The sequence below is a fragment of the Limanda limanda genome, chromosome 1, assembly GCF_963576545.1.
Source record: "Limanda limanda chromosome 1, fLimLim1.1, whole genome shotgun sequence".
Classification (NCBI taxonomy): domain Eukaryota; kingdom Metazoa; phylum Chordata; class Actinopteri; order Pleuronectiformes; family Pleuronectidae; genus Limanda; species Limanda limanda.
Window position 1 is genome coordinate 23,059,468 of NC_083636.1, and position 17,601 is coordinate 23,077,068.

A 17,601-nucleotide genomic window follows, 5' to 3' on the forward strand; every position below is an offset into this window, starting at 1 on the left:
TCAAAATAGTAGTAGTAGTACTAGTAAGAGCCCTGGCCACCACAATTATTGCAAATAACTAAAACTGTACCGTTCAAAATTCTTTGAAAATCTCTCATTTGGAAAAATGCTATATGTAAAAAGACGGTTTTACCAAAGGATTGTGGGTTGTAAATTTAAAGGTCCAGTATGTAAGATTTAGGTGAAAGGGATCCATTGACAGATACTTTATATAAAATAATCCTAGTGATGTTTTCACTTATGTGTTTCATCTAAATTATACAAATTGTTGTTTTATATACCCTAGAATGGCCCTTTTATATTGAAATACTTTATATTTACATGGGGGGGGGGGGGGGGGGGGTTAGTAGTAGTAGTAGTAGTAGTAGTAGTAGTAGCCCAGACTGGACAAACTAAACACCCTTTGAGTTTTTATGAAAACTGAAGGTTACCACAGTTTCTCTCTCATGTTTGGAAGGGTAGGGTGAGGTGAGGGGTATTCAGCTGCAACATGCAACTTCACCGCTAGATGTCACCAAATTCTACACACTGCAACTTGAGTCAATAAATTTTTTAATAAATTGGTCAAATGATCAACACTTCACAATCATAGTCTGCATATTGCATATATATATAACGAAGCCAAACATCTTGATCAACCTCTGGTGTCTGGCTGCAGTTTAGGTCATGAACCCTGCCTCCTTCATGTGAGCAGATAGGACATGGCTAAGAATAAAATAAATCAAACTTGACAAATATTTTTTTTTTAAAGATTTTTTTTGGCATTTTAAGTACTTTCAATCTCAGTGACAGTATGTTCAAGTGTTCATATTTCTGATCTGTCCCCTCCTCTCCCTCTTCAGCACATTAATGTCTCATCAACACATGTTACTGACTTCTTCCATGGAATATCCGGCTATATCTTTGCAGATCCAGGATCACGGCATCGTGGATCTCGATGGTGGATCGTGACCATGACCCACAGATTTTAACATGGTGGCACATCCTCTGCTCTTAATCCATGACAAGATTAAGGAAAAACTACAAAAAAAGAGAAATTTTACCATGGGAAAAAATGTGAAAGTCTTACAGATTCTAGGAACCAAAAGAGAGTCTGTGTTTTAGGAGCGAAAGGATCTATTTGGATAATATGGTGCTATGAGCTATTTGATATATGAAGGTAATTTATTGTTAAGGGCTTTATATGTGAGGAGCAGGATCTTGAATTATATTCTGAATTTTACAGGGAGCCAATGCAGAGAAGCTAAAACAGGAGTGTGATGGGAATTTTGTATTTAGACATGTTCAAATGTAACAGATTACATTTATATAGAAAGAAGTTTACTGAAAGATGTATTTCTGTGTTTAAGACTCATAGTCAGAGTTTAGCTCAAGTTAACACTATGCATAATACTCTTGAAGGGCCTTATAGACGTGGCCTTCTCAGTCTAGTGTGAACAAAAGGTTTCTCAACAGGGGCCAATTAAGTCTTCTGCAGCAGGGAGCTTCAAAGGCTAATAGGTGTGACCTGCAGAGACAGGAGATCTCTGAGAAACTCACAGGGTCTGGAACAAGATGCGTTTAGCATCTTGTTCAAACTTCAAAGAGACCGCCAGAGACCAATGTCTGGTCTTCCTGTAAACGACATGGAGAGAAGCTGATTGGACAAATGTATTTTACTGTGGAGAGGAGGGATCTGATTGTATAAATGGAGTGTACTTTTGAGAGCTCATTGCCATTGCCCTCATATCTGTCACCGTGATGTTTGAGCTCTGTGCCATTGAGGTCAAGTCTGTTGTCGTGACTTGACCTTTGTAAACCGTCCGCAGACGGTTTGAATTAAACATCCAGAATTGATAATTGCTTGTTGTGTCATGATATGTAATAATTTTCCCATTACATTTGGCTGTTGTTGGCAGTGACATCCACGTGAGCGACTCTGGCTCTCGGTGCTGAGGGTAGGTAATTGCGCCGGGGCAGTACGTTTGGAACTAAACCTTTATTATTTCAGTGGGCCTGATGTTCTGAGAATCCGGAGTGCTCACTGAGGTGGGCTAAAGAACCGACTGGGACAGGCAAGCAGTTTCATTCTGGTAAAGTATAATTCTTGTTTTTAGATCTTTTAAGGAAAAAGGTCCAAAGAAATTCACTCATTCAGGGAAGTGAGTTACAGACGTGTATATACTAAGGAGGTCTTAGAGACCGGTATAGGATTCACAATAAGCTTAATAGGTTAAGATTCTTTTCAAAAAAAGATCAAAATGTTAAACAGGGTTTAGCGAAAGAGTTTAATGCTAAATTACTTTAATATTGGGCGCTGCGGCATGCTCATAGTTATTGTAAACAAGCAGAAGAGTAGAATATAAATATATCATAGTATTATTATTTTGAAATGGAGGAAAAGCTGTGACAGAGAGACCTAGGCCAGGTCTGTATCGTCTCAGCATAATAATCTGTTTGAAAATCTGATAAATTCCCATACATTTTATACCTGCATGTGTCTTGTTTAAGAGAAATGTGAAATTAAGTTTTCTCTAAGGCGATTTGATTCATGCAGAGTTTTAGAATTGTATTAGAGGAATTAAAATTAAAACTTAGTAATTACAAGAGGTGATTACAGTGGCAATATTATAACTGAAGGGGTTTTTCTCATTGTCTCTTAAAAAGTGTTTTGAAGGTGAAAGGTTACTATCAACGTTACACAAATGTTGATGATTTGATACAAGTAACATGCATGATTTGATGAGACTAATCTGAGAATTACAGCTGAAAAAGAAAAAGTGAGGAGTGAGTGAGAGAGGATTTCTTGGAATTCTCAACACTGGAATAAGGTGAGTATAATTTCAATCATATTTGGGATATATGTGTAAGTTTTAAAGGCTTATATCAAAAGAAAAAGAAAAAGATTCAGATCAATCTTAAAACGAATTTGAAAATAGACGGTTTTAAGAATTAGGAAATAATTGGCTTTAGAAATTAATTCTGAAACATTAGGGTCTTTTCCATATCAGCAGAACTTAAATTCCCAAAAGATTCGTATTCTACTGAATAAATCAGAGTTTAAATTGATAAACAACCATTACAGAGATGAATTTACCACAGATTTCTTCTCCTACAGTCCAAGATATGGTTCTGAAGTATGGTCATTATAGTGTTACACAGTTTGGCTTGTGGGTAAAAAACTATGATTTTCCAAACACAGGGAACATAACTTTAAATCAGTTGAAGCAACTTAAGATCAAATTGCTCATTGAACAAGAACGAAGCAAAGAAGCAACAAGAGGGAGAGATGTGGAGCTATTTGTGCCAGACTGGAGAGCATTTGAGTGTTGGTTGACTGAAGTCAACATAAGAGACAGTATACAGAAGGAAGTAACCGAAATAATCTCCAGGTATCAGTCTCTCCAAATAGGTTCTGATCTGGATACATTTCCACTGAGAGGGAGATCATGGAGACAGAGCAGCCATCAAGAGCAGATCATGATGGAGAGAGAGAAGTTCAACAAAACTTCATATCGTAAGAACACAGCTGCAGACACCATGTGAATTAATGTTACACATAAAGCATATGGTTAACATTATTATAGTTAAATTAGAAATCAATAAAACTAATTGCTAAAAACACACAAATTAAATCTATTTTTAGGTTCAGGAACTAAAAGCACCAGTAAATATGTGTAAATAGTGTGATATTACTCTTAGAATGAATGTTATATAGCTCATAATGATAGAAAAACATATGCAAAAGTTGTAGATAGATCCATTTTTATCATTGGGGTTTAATAATGTGGTTAGAGGCTAAATGCAAGACAAACATTTATCTCTGTTGTCACTTTACTGCTGGGTAAAATTTAGGGGGAAGATAGAATAGTATGCTAAATTTTAAAACAGCAGGGCAGTAGTGGAAGACAGAGTTGAATAACATCTGCATTTATTTAAACGAGAAAGGGGGATCTGACACAAGCGTATCAATGGATGATCCGAGACAAATTTCTCACCTCTAAATTAACATCCTCTTGCAAAGAGCAAGGGGAGAGATCAAATTAGAGCACAAATGGTATTTACTTAGATTTATCTAAACACTTGGTAAGACAAATTTAGTTTAAAAGGTTATATAGTAAGTAAATTAAGGATAAAATAAGTTTGGTTGCATTTAGAATAGTAAATACGGTGTTGTCTCAGTAGTTTTTGATAGATACATTGGCTATAAGAAAAGAAAATACATTTAATCAAATGAAAAGATTTTAAAAAGGAAGGTTTAAAGTTAATCGCAAACGATTTTCTGAGAGAACAGAATAATGTGATATGTGTGATACTTTGAAATAAGACTCTACTAGTGTCATATGCTGTAACAATGATATTTGCTGGAGAAAATAACGTTCACTTTTCAACAGCTAGGAGGTTCAGCTATGATACAGTATTGTTTTGGATGATAGACATTACTATTTACAAATAGAAAGTTTTTAACTAGGAAATTCTTAACTTTATCAGTAGAACAAATTAAGATTTAAATGGTTAACAGCTGATTACTGTGAAACTGAAGTGTTTGATGACAGGTTTTCAGCATCACAGTGTGATAACGAATGACAGAGGGGTTTTACGACTCTGTTTGAAACAAAGGAAAACCGTCCCCATCATTACATGCATGAACCAAAGAGATGCAAATATGCTAGTGGCGAGAGTGTCAAGATTTACACTGATAGCTTGTTTGCATGGGGGTTCTGCATGTGATTTGGGCTGAAGAAGAAATTCATGAGATTGACTTCACACCATTGTCTTGCCTTGACTGTGTTACTGGTTGCAAACAGTATGCAGTCTGTAGAGGACATGGAAGGCATTTGAATGATTCTTAACACTGACATTTAATGTGGGTTACAGGAGCTGTTAGCAAGACTACATCGAACTAAATTTTTTTTAGAATGCAGATTTGGGTTTATTAGTTTAGGAATTAAGTAGTCTTGATAGACTGTGTTTTGTTTGGTGGTCGATGGACTTTTGATGTGGGATATGGATGATTTTGTTCAACCTGTGTACGTTTTCTCATTAGGTTGGATTGACACATGACTGGAGTCAGTGTGTCAAGAGAGAGGAGTAACATATGCTGGATATAGATGAATTGGGTTATTGGGTGTACACAAGAAACACTCTAAATAATATTCAATAAAACTTTTTTAACAGAGTTATGTAATTTGAGTTACAAATAAAATAAGGACATCCAGATTCTACAAGATTGACATCCACCTCAAAACAAACGGTTTAATCATTTATAGAGAGGTTTAATAAAGATTAAGTTAAATAAAGTAGGTTAGGGAAATAAATAAATACTGTTTTGTTTTATGACATGATTTCTATGCAAGCAGAAGTGTTTCCCAAACATCTAAACAGGATTCTCCAGCGGTGAAACAGATACTGTTCGGAGAACTCATTCCATGATGGAAGATTTCAAAAGGATGTCCGCTGACAAGGGTAACATATTCATAAGTATAGCTTTATGGATACTGGTGAGTATGAGTATCAACACAAGGCAACATCATGCCACATCCCGCCAGGGATGGTATAGTGGAGAGAGAAGGAAGTAAAAAACAAACATAGCAAACACATTGAAAAACACATTGAAAAACAAACTGGTAGATATTGTTTTAAACTGTTTCCTGTACTCTTTAAAATCCACAGGCAGACGAGGAGATTCTATCTAAATCCATGGAGAGAGGACTGCGTGACCTGAAACCAGGAGACTGGATTGTGCTTAAGGACGTGCGGATGGAAGAAGAAGACGACGTCGATGGAACGAGTGCAAGCCAAATGCCTCTCAACACAGATGACAGGAAGGTCGCAGAGGTCAACCTGGAGATGAGGGCCAACGCAGGAGGATTTCCAGAGCCAGGGGTGGATCTACAGGACGGGAAGTGCTTTGTGCCAGTGTGTGAGCTTCAGTCTGAAATTTTTAGGTGTTGCAAGGAGAGTCAACACATTTGAAGAGCTACACGCTGAACACAACCGCACCAACAGGAGATCAGCAACACATGATTATACGACTGAGAAGCATTCAAGGGAAAAGAGATGGTTTCCCTGCTCACGAATGCTTGGCAGGAACAACATCAAATTTCTGATCATCAAAGTCAGAGCATACAAGATGTCTCTGAAACAAGATGTTCTTCAACAAGGAGGTGTTCGACACACGATCAGGACGAAGTGTGGCACCAATACAGTGAACATTTTGATAATATGATGATCATCATGTTAATAATTGTAAAATACGTTATTGAAGTTTGTAGAAACTGATCATTTTCAATTGTGTAACTCTGTTGTATTGTTTTTGCACTAAGACTAGTGTTACTTCTTTAATTCACATATCCTGGAAAATTCCCAATCTAAATGATGAGATGTTATAAAGATGTTGATCCCAGATGGATAAAAAGGGAGGAATTGTGATGGGAATTTTGTATTTAGACATGTTCAAATGTAACAGATTACATTTATATAGAAAGAAGTTTACTGAAAGATGTATTTCTGTGTTTAAGACTCATAGTCAGAGTTTAGCTCAAGTTAACACTATGCATAATACTCTTGAAGGGCCTTATAGACGTGGCCTTCTCAGTCTAGTGTGAACAAAAGGTTTCTCAACAGGGGCCAATTAAGTCTTCTGCAGCAGGGAGCTTCAAAGGCTAATAGGTGTGACCTGCAGAGACAGGAGATCTCTGAGAAACTCACAGGGTCTGGAACAAGATGCGTTTAGCATCTTGTTCAAACTTCAAAGAGACCGCCAGAGACCAATGTCTGGTCTTCCTGTAAACGACATGGAGAGAAGCTGATTGGACAAATGTATTTTACTGTGGAGAGGAGGGATCTGATTGTATAAATGGAGTGTACTTTTGAGAGCTCATTGCCATTGCCCTCATATCTGTCACCGTGATGTTTGAGCTCTGTGCCATTGAGGTCAAGTCTGTTGTCGTGACTTGACCTTTGTAAACCGTCCGCAGACGGTTTGAATTAAACATCCAGAATTGATAATTGCTTGTTGTGTCATGATATGTAATAATGTCCCATTACAGGAGTAACATGATCTCTCCATCTAGTCCATGTAAATATGGAGAGAGGTGCTATAGATGTCATGTGTCAGAACAAATCAACAAATAATAATAATAAGAACAAAATAATAAAAAATAATATAAAAAATATTTAGAACTACAATATAAGCATGATATAATACAATTAGAACAATAATATGTACACACAATTCTAACAATCATAACAGCAATAACAATTGCCCACTAACCCTAACCCTATCCATTACGGCATAGTGTGTTACCAATGGTTTTCTTGGTGACTGTGGTCCAACCTGTCTTGAGATCATTGTCTGACTGTGTTATAATGCTGGCAGCTCTCTCTCTCTCTCTCTCTCTCTCTCTCTCTCTCTCTCTCTCTCTCTCTCTCTCTCTCTCTCTCTCTCTCTCTCTCTCTCTCTCTCTCTCTCTCTCTCTCTCTCTCTCTCTCTCTCTCTCTCTCTCTCTCTCTCTCTCTCTCTCTCTCTCTCTCTCTCTCTCTCTCTCTCTCTCTCTCTCTCTCTCTCTCTCTCTCTCAGTTCTTAATGGACAGATTGGGTTACACACACCTGGAAGTGATACAGGGTCACAACTATCTTGGTCTTCATTAATTATTACAGAGCTTTTAGGTTTCAGTGAGCATGTCCATTCAGTCTGACTGCAAGCAGGTTGAACAGTGTGGACCAACAAAGCCAGGATGGACATCTCTGTTCTGCCCAACAACAACCATCCAGAGAAGTTCCTCCAGCTTGATGTAAGGATACTGCCAGCCACACATGGAATGTTCCATGTTGGCTCAGCTGTGTCCAGTCAAAGACACTGGCAGAACAGGGTCTACTCCCAGGTACGGAATATTTCTCAGCCACTATTCTGGACCCAACACCAGCTGTGTGAAATACATTTACTCTTAGCACTGTAATTAAGTCTCTTTTGTATACTGTTACTCATACCTCCTATTTGTAAACAACCTTTTCAGGTTTTTATTGTTTAAAAGTATTTCTACTCTTAAGTAAGGAAAACATAGTACTTACTGGCAGGGAAGTGTGCACAAACTTGTGTGTGTATATACAGTGGATATAAAAAGTCTACACACCCCTGTTAAAATGCAGGGTTTTTGTGTTGTAAACAAATGAGACAAAGATAAATCCTGTCCGAACTTTTTCCAACTTTAATGTGACGTATAACGTGAACAATTCAATTGTAAAACAAACTGAAATATTTTTGGCAGGAAAATAAAAAATAAAAAACTTACAATAACCTGGTTGCATAAGTGTGCACACCCTTAAACTAATACTTTGTGCAAAGGAGATGCGAGGGCATCTCCTTTGCACAGCCCTCTTCAGATCACCCCACAGATGTTCAATTGGATTCAGGTCTGGGCTCTGGCTGGGCCATTCCAAAAAAATAATCTTCTTCTGGTGAAGCCATGCTTTTGTTGATCTGGATGTGTGCTTTGGGTTGTTCTCGTGCTGAAATGTGATATACATCTTCAGCTGTCTAATGGAAGCCTGAAGGTTTTTTGCCAAAACTGACTGGTATTTTTTTACTGTACATAATTCCCTCCACCTTGACTAAGGCCCCAATTCCAGCTTAAGTAAAACAGCCCCAAAGCATGATGCTGCCGACACATGCTTCACTGTGGGTATGGTGTTCTTTGGGTGGTGTGCAGTGTTGTTTTTGCGCCAAACATTTGGAATTATTATTACTTCATGGATGTTTTTGCAAAATTTAGCCGAGCTTGGATGTTTTTCTTGATAAGAAAAGGGTTCCGTCTTGCTACACTACCCCATAGCCCAAACATACGTAGAATACGGAAGATTTTTGTCACATGTAGTACACAGCCAGTACTTGCCAGAAATTCCTGAAGCTCCTGTAATGTTGCTGAAGCCTCTTGGAAGCCTACCAGACCAGTTTTCTTCTCGTCTTTTCATCAATTTTGGATGGACGTCCAGTTCTTGGTAATGTCACTGTTGTGCCATATTTTTCCACTTGATGATGGCTGTCTTCACTGTGTTCCATTGTATATCTAATGCCTTGGAAATTATTTTGTACCCTTCTCCTGACTGATACCTTTCAACACTGAGATCCCTCTGATGCTTTTGAAGCTCTCTGCGGACCATGGCTTTTGCTCTAAGATGCATCTAAGAAAATGTAAGGAAAATCCTACAGGACATTTTTTTACATCACAAAAACCTGGCATTTTAACAGGGGTGTGTAGACTTTTTATATCCACTGTATACAGTACCAGTCAAAAGTTTGGACACACCTTCTCATTCAATGGTTTTTCTTTATTTTTCTTTCTTTCTACAATGCAGATTAATATTGAAGACATCAAAAATCGTTTCTCTTTACTTAGTTGAGGGGTTATTGCCATAATATGGATTAGAACTGTAGTCGAATAGGCCTATTCACAAAACCTGCCTCTGCACAACACAACTGATGATCTCAAACACATTATGAAGGCAAGACATTCCACAAATTAACACTTGACAAGGCAAACCTGTTAATTGAAAACCATTCCAGGTGACTAGCGCATGAAGCTGATTGAAAAATGCCAAGAGTGTGCAAAGCTGTCATCAGAGCAAAAGGTGACTACTTTGAAGAATCTAAAATATAAAACATATTCTGGTCTGTTTAACACTTTTTTGTTTACCACATAATTCCATATGTGTTCCTTCATAGTTTTGATGTCGTCAATATTAATCTGCAATGTAGAAAGAAGGAAGAAGAAAGAAAAACCATTGAATGAGAAGGTGTGTCCCAACTTTTTACTGGTACTGTATATACACTGATGGATGGATGGATGGATGGATGGATGGATGGATGGATGGATGGATGGATGGATGGATGGATGGATGGATGGATGGATGGATGGATGGATGGTTGGATAGATGGATAGATGGATAGATGGATAGATGGATATTGTAAATTAGATGAAACGGAAATTATCATTGAGTATTTAATGCAAACACAAGAAAAAAACTATTTTGGCTACCTGTACATATAAAATCAACGCTGTTTAGAAAGTAGAGAAAAGGTACAGGTGCATGTGTTGAGAGTTCAAGGCCTCATTGTCTCCACAGAGAGAGCAGAGGATAAAGAGTGAAAACAGGTCTCTTCCATTCCCAGAGGGTGTGGTGTTTGTGGACAGATACCTGGAGAAGCACATCACACCATTCACTCTGAAGTCCAACATTAAAAGGAACCCTCTGTATGCAGATTTAAGATCAATGGACATAGTGGAAAAAGGGAAGTCCAAGCCCTCTTGGACTGTCAGGGAGTATGACACTCAAACGATCGACGGAAACCTCACCAACTATTTAAAGGTAATTTGTCAGTGGTTGATTGGCAGGATGTATGGAAGTATGGAACTGGATTGGTGCAAAGCCAACTGAGAAGATGCACAACCAGAAAAATTATGGATTTTAAACTAGACTGTTCTGTCTGTTAATCCGATTTTTTCAACATATAATCTTTTGTTGCTCGGTAAAAATAAGAGAGGAAAAATAAACAAAGTTGTGACATAGTAATGTAATAACAATACATGGGAGGCTGAAAGAGACAGAGAAAGACAAAGAGACAGAGAAGGGGAGAAATGATTGCTCAGTGCATGATGGGAGTTCCCCAGGAGTCTAGTCCTATAACAGCATAACTAAGGGATGGCACTCCACATACATCTGTCTGAATTTTCATCTAATCAGCTTCATACTTAGCATGTCTACAGTAAGTGCTAGAGAAAGTGCAGTACTGATTATGGTGCGATTTGGACAGGCCAAACATTCAATATTAATAGATAAAAATTATAAAGAGGTGACCAGTTCTAAATGGATAAAGTAATGCAGTGGTCGTTACTGGGTCAAACCAAAAGTGAACATCACCACCAGGTCATGTTGATAATTTCATTATTTTAATTACACCATAATGGACTGTCACAGTCAGACTGACCGGCGTCATGCAGATCTCTTTCATGGCAACAAACTTTCACACAAACACTTACTGTTAGGCAAGTTGTCTTCAACGTAAAAGCAGAGAATTTGTTTTGTTGCTGCAATGCTTTATTACTGAGCAAAACTACTGAGCTTTTGTTTTGAAAAGTTTTAAACCTTGGTCTTAAGATGTATCGATAGTTTGACAGACTTCTGAAATTGTCATGTTGTAATGTATAAAAGATAAGCAGGTATAAGAAAACACAAAGTTTTCCAACTTCAACATTCACCAAAGATTGTGTTACATCCGCAACATGTGTTGTAGCATAAGCAATAAGGCACAAGAAACCAACAAGGTATATAAGCAATGATTTTACTATTTATTTCAAGAGTAAAAAGATCCTTAGGCCAAAGAGACTACACGTGGTATTGCATGTAGCCCATCAAAATCTATTTTGCACTGTGTCTCCAAATGCACAAGGTGGCAGCATTTGTATCCCGGATATTTTCATTTCATTTCTTTATTTTGGTTGCATTTTATTATATTCTGTATGTAGATTACAATTAAAAGATGAAACATTGTGTGCATTTTAAAAGGCCAATATCAACATGACACTTGACATATTAAACGAGGCAACTTTCAGCCTTCTTGTTTAGCAGCTGTGGCTCAGGAGGTAGAGGGGATCAACCACAAACCAAAAGGTTGGTGGTTCAAACCGTCTCCCCTGTTCCCCGTGCCAAAGTGCACTTAGGCAAGATATTGAACCCCAAATTTCTTTTGTCTGGCAGTGTGTGATAGACAGTGCTGCACATAGATCCACTGTATGAATGTATGTGTGAATGGCAAAACTGGAATGTGCAGTGCTTTGAGTGGTCATCATGACTAGAAAAGTGTTGTTAAAATTACAGGCCAATCCCAATGTTATAAATTAAAATAACTGACTTAGATTGAATCTTTCAATTAAGGTCAGGACTAAATGAGGGTTGACTGATGGTAAATCTTTAATAAAGTTGAAATTAAAATGTCAAATAAGGCTATTTTAGGAACTGCACATAACCTATAGCAATCATTGCATATCAGCAATGTAGAGGTATTTATTAAGAGGTTATTTGTTCTTGATGGTTTAAGCAATATTTAGATTTTCCTTGCAGGAGGAAGAGAAGACTCCTAAAGATATGGACTTCTGGCTCGAGGATCTCTACACACCAGGATTTGACTCTTTACTGAAGAAGAAAGAAGCAGAACATAAAAGAAAAAAACTTTGTAAAATATTTTTTATAATCATTTTGTCTCTGTGTGCGATACTTATTGTTATTATAGTGCCAGTTGTGGTCTTACAGAAGAAGAACTGATAAGTATATAGATCAATGTGTTGGAAGTGGTTTCACAATGCTGCAGTGATGTACACGGTACACTGATACATTACTCTATGGGTAGAGGAAGAAGAGAGCAGACATCTGACATGACTGGATCTGATCTTGCAGTGATCTTGTGGAATCAATGACTCAAAAACAAGAGGCTATTTAAGGACAAAGCGGTTTGTTTGGTATTTCTAATAAAGTCCCTTTTGAAACGATCTGTTTTGTAGTTGATCCATTTGTTTTAGAATGCAGATACCTTTCTTTTATTATTTTGTAACTACTTCCACTACTTCTTTTCAGCAAAAAGCAGACTTCAAATTTAACAGATTTCATTTGATTGATTTATTGCATTAAAAATGTACAAAGTATTGGTAATCATAAATGTTAAAATGTTAGAAATAGCATATATGTTACTGTTTACAGTACAGTGTATCAAAACATTACAGCTATGACTGGCTAGGTCGATTCCATCCACGTGTGAAAGCAGGAGAAACAGGTTTGATCTGCTTATATCATCGTGTCTTTTCTTCTGAAGGGATTGAAAAGATAGAAATACACTAACTCAAAGAGAAAAAAGACAAAAAAAGACAGTCTACCAAAATTAAAAGGCATCAAAATAATAATAAAAAAAAATCAACCTGCAAATTAACTGACAACTAAAACTAAATCATTCAAGACAGAAATATATGCGGAGAAATGTCTAAACTAAAATAAATATTGTTCTCCATATTGAAATTTGACAAATTTCTCACTCCCTTAATTTTTGTCATTAGATTACAAAGTTTATTTACAGGTTAGTATAGGTTTGAAATGTGGACAAGAGTTCCATCACCATTAAGACCAGTTCATGATATTTTTTACACTATTACCGATCATCATAGCTTGACACATGAGAGATGGATACTGGAGAGGAAGGGGACTTTAGCAGAAAATGACATGCAGAGATTAGGAGATGTCAAATCACATGGAGGCTGACATATCAGTACAGGTAACTTTTGGTTTCTTCATAGAAAAGAGTATATCATTAGAATCTATTCATCAGGACAGAAGTGAAGAAAACAAGACACAAAGACTATTATTTGGTTGTAAAATGTTGACAGGAGGTCTTTTGTTTCATTTAATGACACAAGACAAAGATCTTCTCCAGGTTGGACAGATACATTTATATATGTGTATAGATAGGGGTATTATATATATATATGTGTATATATATATGCTGCATTTTTTTCACTGTAATATTCAAATATATAGAAACCCGTGTTCTTGTTTGTAATAATGCTCTCCGACAGCGATGGAGTGTAAGTGAGTCACAGCAGAATAATCTATGGACTCTAAATATACAATACTTTTTTCATAGTTTACAATAGTGCCCCCAAATGTCAGAATCTTCCACTAGCTCAAAGGTATTTTGAACCCTTTCAGCTTCAAATGCATTTTAGGAACAAATTTGACAAAAAACTGTATGAGATATACGAAATTATATCATGCATTGGTTTAGTGGTTCAGATACAAGAAACCAATGAACTTTTACCTCTTTGTATCATCAAATAATTATGCAATAAACTGTCACTTGATAACAATTTATATCCTTTGGTCCATTTAAGACATGGTCTCTTCTTTCAAAATATTATTTATGCGTACCATGTTCAGATTTTCTACAGGTACAACCTAAACAGAACTTAGAAAGAATTTATGGCTTTGGGGGACACTTTTGCATGCTACAACTTAACCAAAGATGATCTTTGACTGTGCCTTCAAAGTTATATAAAGGTTGATAGCATATTTGGAAACTACTTAGGGTATATTTAACATTCTTGAGCAAGAGTGTGTACACTACCTGGTAAAAAGTTTTACAACACCTCAACTTTTCCAGTTTAAAAAAAAATAAAAAAATGTTAAAGTAGTTTTTTGTATTGAGCAGTTCAACTCAAGTCCAGTGAATAGCATACAATTGAACAAAAGTAAATGAGTAACTTTTACAGAAAAAAATGTGATATCAGGTAAACTTGATAGAAAACTGGCCTATAGTATTAACTATACTGCAGGATTGGAAGTTAATGGGAGCTACAACCCCCCCCACAAATGTAATTTCCACTTAACAAAAAAACCCAGAAGTATGTTTGTCTGCTCAACTTAGATTAGGATGTAAAATTTAGTAAACTGGATGTGGAGGTGCTCTAAAACTTTGCTGGTTGTTTATATGGTTAATGTGTATGTAACTGGAGATTACACACACACACACACACACACACACATATATATATTTATATATGAGCTAAGCTGTCAGTACACTGCATTGTGCTGAAGAGGAAGGAAAACAAGGGAAAATGATGGATACTATTTCTTAACAGTAGTGTTCATTATACAGTACAATCAACCAACCAAAGCACTGTGTCAAGTTCCTCTTTAACATTTGCATACAGTAAAGGATAGAATAGATGAAATAACAATCTAAATGCTACAACTGCTTGTTTCTGTGGGAAACAGAAAAACAAGAACATTACAAATAGAGAACCCTGTTTTATCCAGTGGGTTTGTAGCAGTATCTATATCTATGACAATAATCGGTCAATAATGAATAACCAGTAGTCACAATAGACCTTCTTTCTAAACTTTGTTTCAGTTATGGTTCCCTGTCACTACTTGTTAACTATTGATGTTAACAGTTGGAAGTATGGGATTATCCACAAAGCGCTGTAGTTTTTGATGAAAATGATCCTACACACACCGTGGCAGCAAAGACCGACAGCTATTCAAATGGTCTTCTTTTCTTTTTTCAGGACAGGTCCCTAGACTGAATAGAACATTTAAGTGGGCAGCCAAATTTTAGATATGTTCAAATTAGAAATTGCATCTTTGTTATGTTATTGTGCTTCAACAGTCAACTGGCTGCACTGTAATTTCCTTTGTTTTTATTTTTCTATTTTCATTAATAGGAAAACAGGATTTCACCTCATATTTTTCTTCCCCTCAAATATATTTCCTCATCCAGATGTGTATCTGCCTCAATGTGTGCTGCACAGGGGAAATTTTAATATCCGTGCTTACTTCATAAATAATGGCAGCACTTCTGAAATTCACATTTCGTTCAGTCTGAACACACTTTTAAATTGAGTTAATTTAACCAGTCCAAAAAGTAGCAGTAGCAGCTTAGTAACAACAGAAACCTGTTTGAATTTAAGAGGACTATGCAAGAGCTGTGTGGTTGTTATATAAAATTATCTGCAGCCTCTTGCCAAGTGAATATTGTTTATGACCATGGTAGTGCAGGGAATACATTCGAGACTGTTTCTCTAAACTGTGAAACAGTCTCGAATGGCTTTGATTGGATTCATTGTACCCTTTAAGTGTTTACAGGCCAGTGTTCCTATAGGAAAGAAATGTGCCTTAAGTTCCACCTCAATGAACTGAAGCGAGAAGATATTTTCATGTGATGAAGCGATGGACTTCTATTATGTGTGCTTATGCGACACAAGCTCATATGCATAGAGGTATATCTTTACTCAGTCTTGAGACATTCCAATGTCACATTCTTCCTGTCAGCAAGTCTTCCCATCATGAAGCTTGCCCGTCATTCTTTTTCTCTGTCCACCTGGGCTTTGTGGGAAAAGGGGACCAGCAGTTCATCAAACAGCCACACAGACGTACATGAGTGCAAAACTCAAGTCTATTGTGCCACTGAAGTTGACTAAACAGAACTTGTTACTATCTGTTGACTGACCACTTTAACCAGCCGCTCACAGGCCTTAAGTAAGCTATGAAAACTTGTTACTGATGGACAGCTATCTGAATTTACCCAAAGACCATCCAGCCAGTATGGCTTATATGGGAAAAGAAACTCATGACTAGCATTACGAGCTAGACTAGTTCTAGCATTAAGGCAAGGTTTTAACTAACTTGTTGGGAAGAGTGATTTCTTTACATTGAAAGAACCATACATGTAGACACAGAAATACAAAAACATGTTTAAAGAAAAGCTTCATTTAGTCAATCAGTAGCTACAAGGGAGAGATGGCCTTTCCACCTGACATGGATAATGCCAAACTAGATTCACATCTATTAACGAGAAAAAAAGTTACATTTAAGAACCATATACACATGGTTTAGGTACTATGCCTATAAGATAAATTGTGTCTTGAGTCAAGGAGCTGAGACTTTTCGTAAGAATAGAAGAACAGCTTTGAAAAGGAAGACCCAAACTTTTACTAAAAATTTAAATACAATGGCCCAATATAAGCATTTTGATTAGTGTAAGATAGAGGGAGAGAGAAATAACATACAAAGTCTTTATGCAATAAAGTGGACACCTTTCATTAAATTCATGCATCCATATGCATAAAAACAGAGCTTAACTAAGAAGGAATCACATTAAAAACTCAATAAAACTAACCATTATTCACCAAAGTATTGTCAATCTGGATAGAGATTAGAATTAGTTTATCTCATTCAGCTGGAAGGCACATCCATAAGGCTTTAGAAGGTGTTGCAAAGCATTCTGCATGGTTCTCTCCCAACATTTAAGGAAAACAACAGGGTGATTATTGCTGTATCACAACTTCAATTAAATTAACAAGTATGACATCAAGGTATTCAATATTGTGAGAACAATATGATGATTGTACACGACTGGTTTGGGGCCTGAGAGAAATCAGCTTTAACAAAAATTACATTTTCATGAGGAAATTAGAAGAAACTAGAGCTACAAGAGAAGAATCCTGACATCTTGGAATAAATATCAAGAAAGGAGCAGAATGGGCAACCTTTCAGCCTCCACCCACCACAACCCATACATTCCTCTGTCACTTGTGGAGCATTTACACATGTCAACCAATTTTCTCTTCCTTCATTTAATTCGTATTACCAGCATTGCTTTCACCAGTGGCTGTGTTTGATTTACCGTCTCTGAAGTGTATGTGGTGCACCTTTAGGTGTGGATGGAACTGGGATGTATACATGTCTGCTCCCAGAAGCAGAGAGGGAGGTGAGGCCTAAACTTGATGTTCTTCTCTGTGTGTCTAAGAGTAGAAGGTGAGGACGCTCTGGTGGTTTCCGCGCACCAGCAGGATGGGCGGCAGCTCCTTGGACAAGGCCTCCAGCCAGGCCATGTAGAGAGCACTGGACACTGTGCCCTTCCTGGCCAACGGAAGGCTTCTGCACAGAGGAAGCGTAAGAGAAAGGATAATCAGTGACGCTGCACATATTTTGGCCATTGATCATTTTGATTTGGGCTATACCAGAATAGGTTTACCTGGTGTAATGATTAAAATAAACCTGATCTGTCTCAAAGTGTT

General features: G+C 37.1%; 2 protein-coding genes across 2 annotated transcripts in view; one reads left to right on the plus strand and one right to left on the minus strand.

The window, feature by feature from the left end:
* Positions 1 to 7,719: 7,719 nt before the first annotated feature.
* On the plus strand, positions 7,720 to 12,301 carry LOC133014193 (major intrinsically disordered NOTCH2-binding receptor 1-like). Its single transcript, XM_061081411.1, has 3 exons — positions 7,720 to 7,866; positions 10,106 to 10,348; positions 12,101 to 12,301. Exons 1-3 carry the CDS (start codon positions 7,720 to 7,722, stop codon positions 12,299 to 12,301), a joined length of 591 nt encoding a protein of 196 aa, XP_060937394.1.
* Positions 12,302 to 13,385: 1,084 nt separating this feature from the next.
* The window catches only part of slc12a2 (solute carrier family 12 member 2), a 46,295-nt gene continuing 42,079 nt past the window's right edge, over positions 13,386 to 17,601 (minus strand). Inside the window, exon 27 of the mRNA XM_061074230.1 lies at positions 13,386 to 17,461. Within this exon, the coding sequence (XP_060930213.1) occupies positions 17,326 to 17,461 (136 nt within the window). The 3' untranslated portion in view covers positions 13,386 to 17,325. The remainder of the gene's footprint in view (positions 17,462 to 17,601) is intronic.